Raw genomic sequence first — 15,802 nt, forward strand, 5'->3', positions numbered from 1 at the left:
CTCAAACATTGTAACACTAAAGGCTTAAGCAACACAGTGACAAGACTATTAAAATGGCATAAGCTCATATAGGAATATAATCCCAAATGTGATTTGCATTATGTAAAAAATACGCACACAAAAAAGATTGAGTATTTGGTGGAACAACCTTTTATTTTGATTGAAAAAATAATGACTGTTGTGTGCTACCTTTTTTTTGATTAAAGGAAAAGTTCTTCCCATGTGTATTCAGTAAACAACCGTAACAACTTTAGGTGCATACTTTTTCACTTTCCACCCAGAACTGAGTGTGCTTCAACAGCCTTTTCTCCACATCATTAAAATAGAAACCTGCAAACCTGCACAGGAACAGTTTCTGTGCAGCCAACTGATGTTATCAGTCCCAGGCTGAAAATTCTGCATCTGTGGTTACAGCACATTTACTCTAAACATGTTTTTATAGTGTAATCATGCAGAGTAGGACAAGCTAAAAAGAGCTTTTGTGGCCATTTATGTGAAATCACAAACAAAGCCGAAGGTGTCTTAAGAAGTTCCCTCTGATGCAGACTGGTTATAGTTTGACACTTCAATGAGATTATGGTCTGGGTCTCTAAAATAAAGGGAGGTGATGGTCCCCACAGCACCAGTCCTTTCCACTGGACCCTCCTCTATCTTGACTCCACAGACCTGCAGATGAGACCAGACAAAAATTAGGACAATAAAATACACGTAGCATTTTTGGTGGAAACAAAATGTGACATACAACACCCACTTCTGTAGAACCACTTTACAAAATTAAGATTTGCATTAGCATTCAAGACGGGGTGTAGAACAGGAAAGAGACCTTCAGATGAGCCGCTACTGTAGCCAGAGGTGTTTTCATTACAAGGCACAGGTCTGCAGAGCCAGAGGTTGGACACTTGGCTTTGGGTTCAAACTCCTGACCCAGCTGATGAAGGTTAAACTTCTGCTGCCCAAAACCCAGAGCCTTACGGTTTCCCTTCAAATGCAAAGAGAGAAAGTGTGAAAGCTCCAGGTTCCTGACACCTGACTTACTGGAAAGGGGAGCATTTATTTTAATGAGAGCCTGCCATCTAGTGGATGGTTTCTGTCATTAATATTAAACTTCTTCTGAGCCCTTTGAAAATAATTTATGCTCACCAACACAAATGATGATGTACAAAGCATTGTGCATACCTTGAAAGTGATGACCTCCATGCCAAGGACTGAGGTGTAAAAGTTGACAGTGTCTTGCATACTTTTCACCGTTAGAACCAGATGATCCAGATGACTCACTTCAACTGGACAGGTGCTTTTGAACCTGTCAGCGACCAGTGTTTGGATGGAAACAGTCTGCAAAAAACAAGAAACAAAATTACATTCAATTAAAAAAGAACTGTGACCCCCTCTCATAATGGCATGTGTCTGCAGACCCGGAGGCTGCAGATTCAAGTACCTTGATGTTAAGGAGACAGCACAAAGTGGTGGCCAAGGATTGTATTTTTAGTATCTAACCATGTTTTTCTTGTGTATAATGTAACCCTTTTAGGTGTCTAACCATAACCCATACCCTTGCTATAATGCTAACCATAAGTGTTGCAACAGCACGAGGGACCCCGGATATGTGGTCCCAGAATTGCGGTCCTGAAACTGCAGTCTCTGGTTCTGCAGACAATAACAAGTATTAAAATCCTGGTCCCAAATGACGGGATATTTGTTGAGTAATATACAATTGATTGTAAGACTGTCACAATGTATTTCAAATATGTTAAAAACGAAAAAGAATTAATTGAGATTTATTACAGGTGATCATTACAATACACATCACTGCATACTGTACAAAATGGTGGGATGGTCTTTTCTGACTGAAAGGCGTGGTTTACATTCATACCTGTTAATTTATAAACCGTGTGTTGGGATGCTACCGTCATATTTCTCTTTGATGCTAGTTTGGCCCTCTGGAGCAAAACACACCAGATCTACAATTTGATCATTCTCCAGGTTCCCAGAGTTAATTCAGAGCTGGGAAAATCTACCTTTGGCTTTTTTTCACCATCTGCTTGAAACTCCATTCAAAGCACTTTAAAAATGAATGCATTTGTCTTTTAGTCATTTTAAATCATAACCTCTGATTGCACCTGTTTCAACTGACTTTGTGTTTACATTACTTTTCAATAGTTTTAACATTACTTTTTAATTGTTGTATGTTTTTAATTGATCATCATTATTTTAAGGTTTTATCTTTTATTTGCTTGTCATGCATTTTAATGTTTCTTTTATATGCTCGACGTCATTGTAAATGAGGGCTTGTGAATACTATGTGACTTGGCACATTCACAAATAACTATTGTATCCATTTGATTCGCACTGTTCTTCATACTGTGTATGTTTGTTAAAATATTTTTTAAATGCAATTGTATCCGTGCATTAACTTACCTTATTATCCATTTATCAGATAGAAGTGTACATAGTGTGTATACATCTTTAATAGTTGCCATATCTTTAATCAAATTTATTTTATTTTATTCTATTCTATTTTACCTTTATCATTATTATTATTATAGTTATGATATTTTTAACTATGTTATTACATTGTTGTATTCCCCTGTCCCGTGTTGTAAGCTGCTGTAACAAAAGAATTTTCCCAAAGGGGAGACCAATAAAGTATATCTTATCTTATTATTGTAAATGAAATGGTACATTTTTATTTCGTGCCAATGGAGCCACTGAGTGGTGAGTGCCAAGTACTGCATCATGCAACCTTTGCTATTTTAAGTCTCGAAACTGTACTTTTATTAAAACCAGAGTTGGCTTACGTTTACTACTCTGAGTATGTACTGTACAATCTAATAAAAAAGGAACTTTTTGTGTGTTTCAGTCACAGACAATTTCTCACTATGTAAGGATTAACTATTTCACAGAGCAAGTCCAGTCGGAAGTGTGTAAACTGAGAAGAAACTGAAGCTAAATTAACAAGTTCACACAGATGTACCTTGAGACAGCTCCTGTTAATGTGCCACAAACGATTCCCGACTGCCCGAAGCGCCATCCTTGCCGTGGTCTGTCCTATGGTCCGGTCTGTCCCCGGTCGGCACTTCCTTGTTTGTTACTTGTACGTGGACCCAGCTGTTTTATTTATACAGGCAAAGCACCTGAAGTTCCCAAATATTATATTCAATTAATTCTACTTCGAGGTTCATTAACCGTAAGATTATTGAGAAGTATTGTTCCTGATATTGTGTACTGTGGCTCTGAATATGAGCTTATTAAATATATCCTCTTATTGAATAACTGGGTGCTTTCTTTTCTACCACCAGGGGTGCTAGTCCTTGAACTTGCATCATAAATGTGTGAACACAATGTGTTGTCAAGGCCAAGAGAGAGTGATCAATTATGCTGACATCACTGATTTTAAGGAAAACCACATTTGCACTTACCGCCATCATCATCGTGGTCATCATTCAATACCATAGTAATATTCAATCTTAGAAGACTTTGTGATATATTTAAAAAATGTGATAGTCATATGAAGTAAAAAAATAAATAAAAGTAAATTGGCAGTCAAATCAAAGGGACAAAACCATATGCACACTATTTAATGAACAAGATAGAATCATTAGTTGTGTGTGCACCTAGGTTGAGATTAAAAATACATAACAGCAAAGTGACTGTACAGAATACATACCTGCAATTCATTTCCAAGCATAACAACTTTTTTAATTGAGCGGTTAGTTTCATTTGACACCCAGTTACATACCGCAATGGGTGGGTCATAGAGGAAGGCCAAAACTAAAGCATGGCCTTAAAGGGATCATACATTTCATTTACATGTTTATTATGGTATTCAACAATGACAACATCTTGCATTCAAATTGTTATTTCCAACGCTTATCTCAAGGGAGGTAATATCTGGCAAAAACATCAAACAGTGAAACAAGAAACATGACAGGGTGGCACTGAAGTGTTGCCCTTTCTTCCATAAGCCAGTGTTTCTGTTCATCAACAGTGCTATTAAAACCTACAGAACTTCTAATTAAAATGAACTTAAACACATTTAAAAAGGTAATAAGTCTTCATTTAAGATTTTAGCCTTTAACAACAGCTTTAACAATAGCAAACATTAATATCATGGTTTATATTTTCCCTACTTTAACCTAGCATGTATTGCACACTGATATGGAGCATCTGCTCATGAGGCAGAGGGAGGATATAAAAGACAAATTTCTTGACTTCCTGCTGAAGCTGTTCAATGACAGGAGGATGGTGTGAATTTTGGTACACCGGATACCTGGAACTCTGGTTTGATTAGTTAAGTTGTAACTTGTCCATTTAGATGAAGCAGCAAGAAGAGAAATCTCGAAGAGCAAGTCCACATTTCATTCTAGGTCACAAAGGATCATTTCACTATATGCCTCGCCAGCTTAGAGAACTTAATTGATCAGTTAGTAAGATGAGGGAATCAATGTGTACCTGAAAAAAGGAGTAGTAGCTAATTGATGAAACAGAAATGATTGTGAGCTCATTGTTGTACATGGAAAAAGTAAATGTTCTTTTATGAGTGGAAGAAGGGCCAGCAACTATTTTCAAATGTCTGAATTCATGCCTGTTAGTAGAGTATTTTACAGGTGGGAAAAATTCACATGCCAAGAACTTGTTATCAACCAAATATCTACTACCATTAAAGAGACATCCCTAATTTCTGGCCTTAATACTAAATCATTTTTAATTTAACAAGAAAAGAGCTGTTAGAGTATTCTAATATAAACTTGCATTTTGCAAAAGTAAAAATAAAGTGGACTTTATCTTTCCATTACACCTTTGTACATTTTATTTTTGAAAACAATTCAGTGCTCATGGTATCTGCCACACCTACATAGCAGTTCATTTTGATGACAATGTAAATGCTGAGCCTACTGATGTTCTACGTCCTTTGGACATCGCAGTCAAGACATTATGAAAGAATTGTTCAGACACCAAATTTAGGGATGCTCTGATAGTTATTTCCATCAACACCACCCTGACCTTCATGTGACATAATTTACAATCCATAACCAAATTACTGATACAAAGTATGAATCAAAATTATTTTTTACAAGCTTATTTACAGCTAATACTTTAAACTGGTGTAACTAAGAACTTTACCAAAACCACCTTCTGGTAAATAAGGCACCATTTAGGGAGCCAATACCAGAGAGCAATTGTGCCTGAACTACCTGGAGGTGTGCAGCATTTTTAAACCGAGGAAGTCTTTACACAATGCAATAACAGCTTGGTCACTACAGGTTGATTCCATCAACATGCACTGCTTGTGCCTTACTTTATACTGCAACAATAAATGTCTTCCTGGAGATTGATAATGTCCTTAAATAACTGTATGGAAAACCCGAAATCAAACCTGTGACTTCGTTAAAATCAAACTCACAAATGGTATGAAGAGTGAATAGTGGAAACACATTTATCTAAAATCCTCTTTATAGACTTAGGATACTAAATTACATTGGTTGTGACAAAAGGCCTGCAGTCTTTTGTGAGCTACACCACACTCTCTCGGTTGGCTGATACCAGGACAGCCCTGCGACAGATTGGGCAGGTGGAGTTTTCAGACAGCCAGCGATCGATGCAGTGCACATGGTACTCATGAGAACAAGGAAGCTTACGAAGCTTGTTTCCTTCTGCATACTCTGTTATGCATACACTGCAAGTTTTCAAAGCATCACTCTCACCAAAGTTGCGCATGGAGAGGTTGTCAATCTGCTCTTTGGTCAGCCCTTGGGGCTGGTCCTCATCATCATCATTTAAGAGGAAGAAGTGGGCGAGCCGCAGGAAGGGCAATGAGCTGGGCTCTTCTAGACTAATAGGTGGTCTAGGTCGAGCCCTGCCACCAGGGGCAGGTGGACCACTGGCAAGACTCTCATCCATTTCAGTCTCAGCTGTCCTTGCTCTAACTCCAGCAGCCACTGGGGGCTCATCAACATCAGCAGCAGCAGCAGGGGGGGCAGCAGGAGCAGTATCTGGGTTGTTGAGAGCTTCCGCCAGATCAGCGGTTGTGTTGACTCCTCGGTTCGAATCTGAAGAATCAGAATCGGAATCCATTAGGTACCCGAGTTCGCCGAAACCAGTCATAATCTGCCTTATCATAGACTGGAGAGCCATTGAGGTTGCCTCTCCTAAACCTGCATCAGAGATTCTTCGAATAGGGATGCGTATTGTGCTGACATAGGTCCGTACACCAGCGCGCTCAGAGCGTGAGAAAGTCCTTCGAAATCCGCCACGTTCACTTTCATAAAGAAATGTGTTATTAGAGTTCTGGGAGCGTGAGCGGGTACGACTGGCAATGCTGTCTCTCTGGCGATACTCGCCTGGACGCACACGACGCACCTGGAGATCAAGCATAATAGTAGGGGGACGGCGCCCTGCAGCGCTTCCTTCCCCCGCAGCAGCCTCTCCTTCCTGAGGTGGGACATTTTGAGTCTCTGGAACTGTTTCTGGGCTAGCCCTAGATGGCTGAACTTCACTTTCTACATTGCTTTGCCTGGAGAGGACATGTTGTCGAGTCCGAGAACTGCCCTCCACTTGGGGGACGGGGGGGTCATTGGGGGAGGAGTTGGGGCCTTGAAAGCTATGAGCATTACGAGGGTTAGAGAGACCATCCATCTGATCCAAATTGAGAGGGGAACGGCTCCTGGCTGTGCGGGCCCTAGTCCTGCGTGGCTCTGGACTGCGGCTGCGGGGTCTCCTTTGCCCTCTGCGTGGAGAAGGAGGAAGTGGGGGTTGTACTGGCAGGGAAGCTGCAGCAGGTGGGCTGGGTGGCTCTAAAACCTCTTGTGAAATAAACTCTTCTAGTTCAGGCTCTGGTTCCACAACGACAGCCAACTCCTCTACAACTGGTTCTTCCACCACTTCTGTCTCCATGGGGACCTCAGGTTCAGGAGTTGCCAACACTTCTTCAGCTACTGGTGACTCTGCTTGTGACACTTCTGGTGACTCCTCCTGGGAGCCCGCTGGGGGCTCTTCCGGAGACTCCTCAGGAGGCTGCTGCTCCCCTTCAGCAGCTGCCTGCTGTTCAGCCAGGTTGCGGTTCACACTTATCTCCAGGCTGAAGCGGAAATCGCCGCTGTTTGGGTTGGTTTGGCTTACAGCCCGCCATGACTGGTTTCCACGATGCCCAGTTCTAGTTGTGTTGCCTGTTCGTCTCACAGTGTTCAGCAAGTCCAAGAGGCTATCCCCACTGGCAGGATCCTCAGAGTCTTCTGGTGGTTCTGAAAATCAGCATGGTTAACAAGTGACAAAACATATCTGAAATTGGCAGAAAATCTGAATTAAAATAATAAATAAACAACTTACCAACTGGATCCTCTCCACTTTCAGTGGTGGGGGGGGCCTCCTGCCTCTCTGGACCATCTTTTATCTGCTGAAGTCTACTGATCAGCTCATCTTCCGTTGCCTCGCCTGAAACAGACATTGCAAAACAAAACACTTGCGTGAGAAGAGAAAAGGGAGATTTTTTTTGATGAACATGTCACTAGAGAACTGTAGTCAAGTTTTGTACTGTATTGGTGCACAGAGCTGTTTGGTTTTCTTTGAACACAGCAACAGGACAATACGGAAAACCTCCAGACTTACCAGGGCATCCAACTGTCCATTCAATGCCCTCTCCCTGCAGGATGCTCCACTAAAGGATGCTCCAAACTTACATTCCTTCTCCCACTGTCCTGGGACAGAAACGGATGGGGCGTCTTCATTAGTTCATAGTCTGTTACATTTTGTGCATTGTGAGAAATCCCAAACTAGCTGCATCTGAGCTGAACATTCTTTGATAAAATATGAAACCCTATAACAAGCAGAAGATACTGGGATGGAGGATGGTTCCTTCAAAACCAAATAATTAATTGTACGCAATACTTAAATTAGGTAAAGGAGCATGTCCACATTTCTGAACTAGACAGGCCTGAGGGGTATACTACGAAGCAGGATTTGTTGTTATCAAGGTAACTTCAGGGTTGACACAGGGTTTTCAATACTACGAACCTGGTTTACTTCTTTCGAGGTTGACCTTCATGATAACTTGGGCTGAACACCTAACCGAATCCTTAGCAGGTTATGTTCGGGAGGCCAGTTTGTAAAACATGCAGCCTACTGATCTATCAAGTTGCTTGGTTGTGAAGCTCAGTGAGCTGACCACAAGGGGATATACTAGTCCTGTGTGAAACCTTTGGGGGCGCAGTTCAAACGTTTAAAACTTTCATACAAACCACAAGAATAGATTTAAGTAAAAAAAACATTCTCTCTTGCCTTTGTTTTTCTTTTTTTTTACCTATCTGCCAATTCTTCTTCAATAAGCAAACATAGTGGTGATGATTTTAGTTTGAATTGTGTGTTTAAATTCACATTTTGCTGATACATTACTTTGAAGTGAATTTATAAAATATGGCGATCTGCTGAAGGCAGACCTGTTCTTGTCTGTGATTGGTCAAATGTTGCTTACACTGCCCCTGAACATGCTCATGGTAACTCAGGGTTGGCTCATCAGGTTGATAACTCGCTTTGAGGGACCTCTTCAACGCATGATCTCCTCCATCAGGGTTAGTGAAGCCATAACCAAAACATACCTCGGTATGTTGAATTTTCCAGCTGTATCGGCCTTCGCTCTGAATCACTGCTTTATTCTAGAGGCAGTGTAGCCTTAATAGCCTCACTGGGTAAGTTTTAAAGCTGCTGTTGGTAGGAATGGTGTAAAAAACATTACTTTTTTTCTGCTGGGTTTGGAGAAAAGGTCATAATACCATCGGTACTCATTGGTAAGTGGAGTAATTTGAGACTATTGCAAAATCTCTGCGTTTTCCAATGCCTTTGTATCAAGCAATGTTATTATTCCCCTCGTTCCCGTAATGACGGACCAGTCATTGCTAATCTCCAATCCTCTGTCCTGATTGGTTAAGGGGTGGCCCCTACTATGTCCTCCGATTGGTTATGAGTCCGGCACTATAATGGCTGCATACGCCAATCTGTGTTGGGGGGCTAAGAGGAAATCTGGTTTGGAAGGATAGTGTTGACATTCGAAGTCCCTCTTTTTGAACAGATGTTTACTCTGTGACTACCAACAGCAGCTTTAATTTGAGGAAGCACATACAATACTGTGTATCAAAATATTTATGAGTCAGCCAAAGAGTATTAATCTTATTATTTGGTTTTCTTTTAGGTTTTCCTACAGCAATATAGGCACAATTTTGAACCAGAGTCAGCCAAATGTTTTAAACATGAAAGTAAGAGATGTAATTCACTTGTGCACTGTGACTTGTTTGTTGTAATTGAACCAGTTCACATTTGGTAATAAAACTATTCATTGAGTTGTTTGACTGTAAGTATCGCCACAATCATAGACTCCTGTCACAAGACTACAGACTGGTGTAATGGGATTAAAGGTTTTTTACCTGGGGTTCCCAAAAGATTGTTGTCTCTCATGAGACGATAGTCCTCCTCACTGAGATTGTTGACAAACTGATAGAAGGCCTCCTCCCTGCTCAGGCGGTCCTGTTGTCTTCTGAGTGGTGACTCCGGCTGGTCACTGCCACTCTGATCTAAACTGTCAGACCCCTCCATTGATTCAGAAGGGAAGGAGGGTCGAGGGATCTTCTCCAATCCTCTGCAAGATCCAGCTACTGGATTAAAAGGGGAAAAACATCAGATGTAATAAAAGACTGACTGATAAACTCTGACTCCAGATGAGTCAAGGTGACGTTACTGGGGCTAACTTCGAGGACCGAGACCCACTTACAGAAGCAAAATGAAAACTCCTAATTCAACAACAGCCAAGAAATATCCACTCTGTCAGCATTAGTAGTCGTTTCAGAGAATTAATAACAACAAGAGAAATTCAGTACCTCAATGCGACACACTTGTCACTTGCCCATCGACCCTGTAGCTCATGTTAGCTTGATTTGACATGCTATGTTACTGTGATCATACCCAGCTGAGCCATTGTGTTTACCATAACACCATATTACTTAAAATATTTTAAAATCTGACAATTTAGTTGGTAAAGCTTCGGAAATAATGCCGATGCACTGAAGTTCTACGCCGTAAAGGAACACAATATGTTGTACAAAGTCGAGATAAAAACAAAATGGCATCACCTGGCTAAGCTTACGCTAGCTAGCTTGTAGCACTGTGCTCGGTGGCTAACTGTGACAACTACAACCAGTTGAGGCTAATTTAGAAGTCTGACATTGAGTGAGACCGTCCATAAAGGTGATGGACGACAGAGTACAACACCATATGTAACATTCACTCATAATGAGCCACTGCGATTTCAAAACAACCCCGGTGACGGTGAGCTAGATTCCATGTTAAGTAGCCGAGTGGCTCACATCCTGTATAAAGCTAACACAGCAAAGTAACTTCTCAGAAAGAGTCTCCAGTGAAATTAGCTTACGTAATTACTTATTTAGCCAAGAAACAAGTGACACCAGGAAACATGGTCTACATTCGACATGTCTCCCGTTTGCTGTCACAGGACAATCATTACAAACGAGAGTTTCGATTAAAAAAACACACAGACAACACAGTTAGCATCTCCTCAAGCTAACCAGTGACGTTCACAGTAAATTACCAAAGCTAACAAGCTAAAATTAGCTAGCTCGTGAAAATAATGCCAATAAGAAAGAAAAACAGTCTGTCACCAAACGCGTGTTGTGTTACCTGTTCGATGATGTTAGAAACAATTTAATCCACCAACCCAAATGTTCCTCTAAGATTCTCTGAAAAGCGCTTGACTGTTAAGCTGAGTGCGATTTCAGGATTCCATTTTCTTTCTTTTAGGAAGGCTACAATGATCTTCCGGAAACTGAGCTAAGACGACATTTGTCCCTGAGTGTTACCTCCCAGGTAGACACGGACCCTGCGATAAAGCAAGCTAAACCGTCTCAGCTACGAGAATGCCCATTGTGGAGAAAGAGGCGGAGCTACGTGGGGCTGCCTGACAGACTAAACCCAGGGCACTGAAACCTCTTTGTTTGTCCCAGAAGAGCCGGGGAAGGATGTTTGTTTTTGTGTTGCTCTGTTCAGCTGTAGCGTCACCAAGCGGCTGTAAGTGTAAGTACTGTTACCTTCTAGAGGTAACAGACAGTAGTAGCTAAATAGTATCTGTCAGATCAAAAATGTAACAATCAGCATGTTCGACAGATATTTCAAAGGAACAATAAAGGAGGAACATTTTTCTGGAGATCTAAGCTTGAGAACATAAACTGGAGGAGGGCCTGGCTTTTACCTTATAGACAGTGGTGGACAAAGTACTCCGCTTCATTACTTAAGTGAAAGTATAGATACTCCTGGTCAAATATTATATATGAGTGCATTCAAGAATACATATGAGTATATTCTGTTACATTATGTTTATTAGAAACCATTACTTGAAATCTCTAATAACTATACCATGGAATAAAAACAGACACTAAGTTACTCCAAGCACAGAAAACTTAGTTTGAAATATTCATCTGGAATGAAACAAATGTTATGTAGCTCAACACACTTTCTCAGGTTGGACTGTGAATGTTTGAGCAGAGTGGGAAACAGGGAGAACATTTCAAATGATACGTATCATTCTTCATTTCAAAAACCTCTAACACGCGCTGAAGATATGGACATTGGTGTTCAGGTGGAGAATTATAACCATCATTACCACCTCTACATGAACTGCCTGATCTGAGTGAAAGTTGCTCTGTGTTTGCTCCACATTCAACCGTGGAGACGCATGATATACAGGTATGACTAAACCACTGAGACAAACAGAACTACACAAACACATTTTACTGTCTTAGGGATCAGATTTCAGAAAAGAGAAGGACATATAGTGAGTAACTAGAGCACTGATAGAAATGTAGTGGAGTAAAAAGTACAATTATTGTCTTCTGAATGTAGTGGACTAAAAGTAATAAGTATCCCCAAAAAATAATACTCAAGTAAAGTGCAGATACTAAAAAAATTTACTTAATCACTATACTCAAGTAAATATACTTTGTTACTGTCCACCACTGGCAAAACCTCAATAATCATGTACTATATTGTAATTTATTCCATAACATATTTTATTATCATTTTCATCTACTAAATGTGCACTCTGGCTTAGGCTAAGTTAACTTATTTCATGTCTTTACAATTATTTCCATACCTTTCTTTGTACTGAGTAATTCTATTTTTATTTAGAATTTTTGGATTTGTGTTTAGTTTGATATTTATTGTCCTTACTGTCTTGTTGTGTCCTTCTGTCTTGTTGTTAAGTACCAGTGTTCCATTCACCACGTCAAATTCCTTGTGTGTGCGAGCTCACTTGGCAATAAAGCTTTCTTGAATCTTGAATCTTGAATCTTGAAATTGGTTCCAAGAGGAACATTTTTCTGGAGATCTAAGATTGGGAACATAAACTGTAGGAGGGCCTGGCTTTTACCTTATAGATACTGTATCAGAAACAAAGCCAAGGAGGCACGCTTCAAAATACTACATAAAATGTACCCTGTTAACAACCTCATTGCTAAGTTTTAAGATATTGAGAATTAGTGCAACTTTTGTAAAAACAACACAAAAACAATTTCTCACCTTTTTTTTTTTAATGTAAACTATCCAAAAGATTCTGGACAGACATTGAATCAAATTTTTCTCGGCTGCTAATTATGTTTATTCTCTAAAACTCAAAGACGTTGTTTGTTAGTATGATAACAAGGAAGATACTGCTCTTGAATACATCATTAACTTCATTATACTATATTCAAAGTTTTTCATTCACAAACAGAAATTCTAAAAGTCAGCCCCAAAGTTTTCAATTTCACTTCTGGAATTCAAGTCCCTTATTAAATCATTTCTTTTAGTCAATGATTAAAATGCATTAAATTCATGGACTATTATAACACCTTTTTCCCTGAGACTCCTAGGTAAACAATTATTTACATATTTCTGTATACGTTTCGTTTTTTGTTTTCATGAGTGTATTTACTCTATATATATGTAATTGTTGTTATCATGCGGGTATGCCCAGAGCATAAATATTTTTAAAGTCAAACTCAAGACCTACCTTTTGAGTCTTGCTTTTAACTAAGTTTCATTTTTATTCTTAATAGTTCTATTTATTTATTTATTTATTTATTTATTTATTTATTTATTTATTTATGTATTTATTTATTTATTATCTATTTCAAATTTAGTCACTTTTATTCTACTTTATTTATTTATGTACTTATTTATTTATTTTAAGTCTAGCATCTTAAGTTATTTTAATGGTTTAATATTTTAGTCTTTTATTATCTTAGAAATGTATTTTATTTTGGTGATTTTAATTTCCTGTTTTGAGTTATAACATCTTATTTTACCTCCAGTGTTTCCTCATTAAGATATCATGAGAGCATTTCCTCAGTTCGTTCAGCAACTTCTTTTTTATTTTATTTATTTATTTTATTTTTATTGTTTTTATTACTATTGTTGCATATTGTGTTCTTAACATTAGGATTATGGTGTTGGTTTGGGGTCGGGGCTGGGGGTGGGATCTTTTTCTTAATTTATTCTATTTTGAAGATATGTAGAGCACTTTGTGTTACAATGTCATTGTATAACAAAGCGCTTTATCAACAAAGACTGATTGATTGATTGATTGATTGATTGATTGATTGATTGATTGATTGATTGATTGATTGATTGATTGATTGATTGATTGATTGATTTACTTTGTATATTGTTGTCCTGTATTCAGTTTATATATGTTTATATTATTTAATCTGTCTTCACTTGATTTATGTGTTATTGTCTTCTACTACCTGTATATGAACACCTTTACTAATAATTTAAAAAGAAACTGTTACCCTCTGGAGAACTGGGGTAACAGAATGAAGATAATTATGAACACAAGTATGCCCTGTTAATTATGTTAATTCTTTAAGTTTGGTCATACACCTCAATGTTCATAGTTATGCAGGTACTCAGGCTGCATCAAGTGTATGATGCTACAAGACTTAGCAAAGTGACACATAAGGAAAAGTTAATAAAATATTATATTATTGCCATTGGAACATTTAATCCCAATTTGACAAATCAAGTCTATGTGTCTATAATTTTTTTTTTTTTTTAAATGGTTTTTTTGTAGTTTTTCATTTTACAAACAAGAGACAAGAGTGACAAGAATGAAAAAAATTAATGAATAAACTACACAAAAATAAAATGATAATAAAAATAAAAGTAAATGCAGAAATAATCATTGCTAGTATAAAAAAAAAAATCAGTGGACTAACAAGCAAACACTTACATAATAAACATTGTAAACAAAAATTTAATTAATACATAAAATAACAAATTCTCCTTTACATTCATAGACATGACAATGAAACATGAAGAATTACATTACCAAAAACAAAAAGAGTTTCATGATGGACTCAGGTTTTTTACATATTCGATGAAAGGTGACCAAATAGCATTCTATTTTTCAGGACGGTTGGCTTGGTTGTATCATTGTTTTTCTAGTTGCAGCATGGAGAGCATTTCTCCAATCCAGCTGTTGATGGGGGAGGTTTTATAAAAATAGTTTTTATTCTGACATTAAGGAAGGCATTGTTCTAAAAGTAATCAACATTAGGACGGAATGTCTAATAGTGTCTTGACATTCAAAAGCTAAAAAGCTAAAATCCTATGTCCAGCATTGTTGATTTGGTAAGTCATTAAGTAAGTGCTATATAACCAATGGTTTTGTGCATGGCACAAATACACACAATATGTAACATAGAGTGTTTACAGAATGGCTTGTGAAAGTTTCTCAAATGTCCACTTAATGCCACTTCTTTTCTAGCCATCGGTGAGTACTGAACTTCTCAAGACCAACAGACAGAAAGGCTCATCCTGCTCAGTTGTCCTGCATACACACATTGTCAGAAGGTGAGCAATTTTACAATTCAAAAGTTTTAAAAAGATTGATGAACAAAGCATAGTTACATGTTTTACAAGTACTCCTAACATTTTTTGGGACATTTGGATCATGCCAAGTCTAAAGAGAACACCTCCAACTATATATTTTACAAAATAACAAAGGCCAATCAACAGCCATTACTTAATAGAACTTGAATCTGTATTTAATTCAGATTTCAGAAAAAATGTCTAACAATTGCAACACAAGATCATATATTTGTGTAAAGGGATTTTGTTGCATTCTAATTTAAGTCAGTGTCTGGAGAGATTGACAACTGACTGTTGTCCCTGCACTTACACTTCAGCTGAACTTTTGAGCTCAAGAGGCCACGTTCACTTCTTACATATGTAATAGATAATAGTTATTACTGTTAATCTAGTGTAAAAACACTTACAATTTTTGTTCCTTATAATATTTTAAATTAAATACAAGTGTTGGCACACTATGTCCTGACAACACATTCATGTTATGAAATAAAAATAAGGATTTGAACTGACAGTAATTGAATGGATGGTACTTTCCTTAAATGTATCGTTTAAAAAAGGTTAAAGAACGCTGAATTTCTTGGAGACTCTGGACTTCAGTGTGGCAGGAGGTGGGACCATACTGTTACAGCAGTATGCCAGAGATGACAGTGGTGACCTTCAGGCAGTAGGTGGCATACTTACATGGACTTGTACTTACCACAGCTAGCTTTAACAGGCACATGGCTGGGAAAATAGTATTGTTGCCCTTTTATTTATTTATTTATTTCTGAATACCATGAACTAACCAAATATCATTAAAGTGGGCCTTTGGGTAGTTGTGGAAAACCTTGGCAATGGTTTCAAGCTATTGTTCACACACGTAAAGGATTTAGTCTACCTACAATTAGAGTCTTTTTTA

At 38.3% G+C, this 15,802-nt stretch overlaps 2 protein-coding genes across 3 annotated transcripts; both read right to left on the bottom strand.

Moving 5' to 3' along the window:
• Positions 1-127: 127 nt before the first annotated feature.
• Positions 128-3,295, bottom strand: glod5 (glyoxalase domain containing 5). The gene is made up of 4 exons (XM_034689702.1): positions 2,972-3,295; positions 1,177-1,332; positions 824-979; positions 128-666 (listed from the first exon to the last, which is right to left on the bottom strand). Exons 1-4 carry the CDS (start codon positions 3,026-3,028, stop codon positions 523-525), a joined length of 513 nt encoding a protein of 170 aa, XP_034545593.1. The 5' UTR covers positions 3,029-3,295; the 3' UTR covers positions 128-522.
• Positions 3,296-3,628: 333 nt separating this feature from the next.
• Positions 3,629-10,919, bottom strand: rlim (ring finger protein, LIM domain interacting). 2 transcript variants are annotated; one of them, XM_034689700.1, is made up of 4 exons: positions 10,678-10,919; positions 9,411-9,638; positions 7,324-7,428; positions 3,629-7,238 (listed from the first exon to the last, which is right to left on the bottom strand). In XM_034689700.1, the coding sequence occupies exons 2-4, from the start codon at positions 9,577-9,579 to the stop codon at positions 5,512-5,514; spliced, it is 2,001 nt and encodes a 666-aa protein (XP_034545591.1). In that variant the 5' UTR covers positions 9,580-9,638; positions 10,678-10,919; the 3' UTR covers positions 3,629-5,511. The 2 variants fall into 2 exon arrangements, with proteins under 2 accessions (XP_034545591.1, XP_034545592.1); XM_034689701.1 differs by having other exon boundaries at positions 9,411-9,635; positions 10,678-10,917.
• Positions 10,920-15,802: the final 4,883 nt, after the last annotated feature.

The sequence above is a fragment of the Notolabrus celidotus genome, chromosome 8 (assembly GCF_009762535.1).
Source record: "Notolabrus celidotus isolate fNotCel1 chromosome 8, fNotCel1.pri, whole genome shotgun sequence".
In the NCBI taxonomy this organism is placed as follows: Eukaryota; Metazoa; Chordata; class Actinopteri; order Labriformes; family Labridae; genus Notolabrus; species Notolabrus celidotus.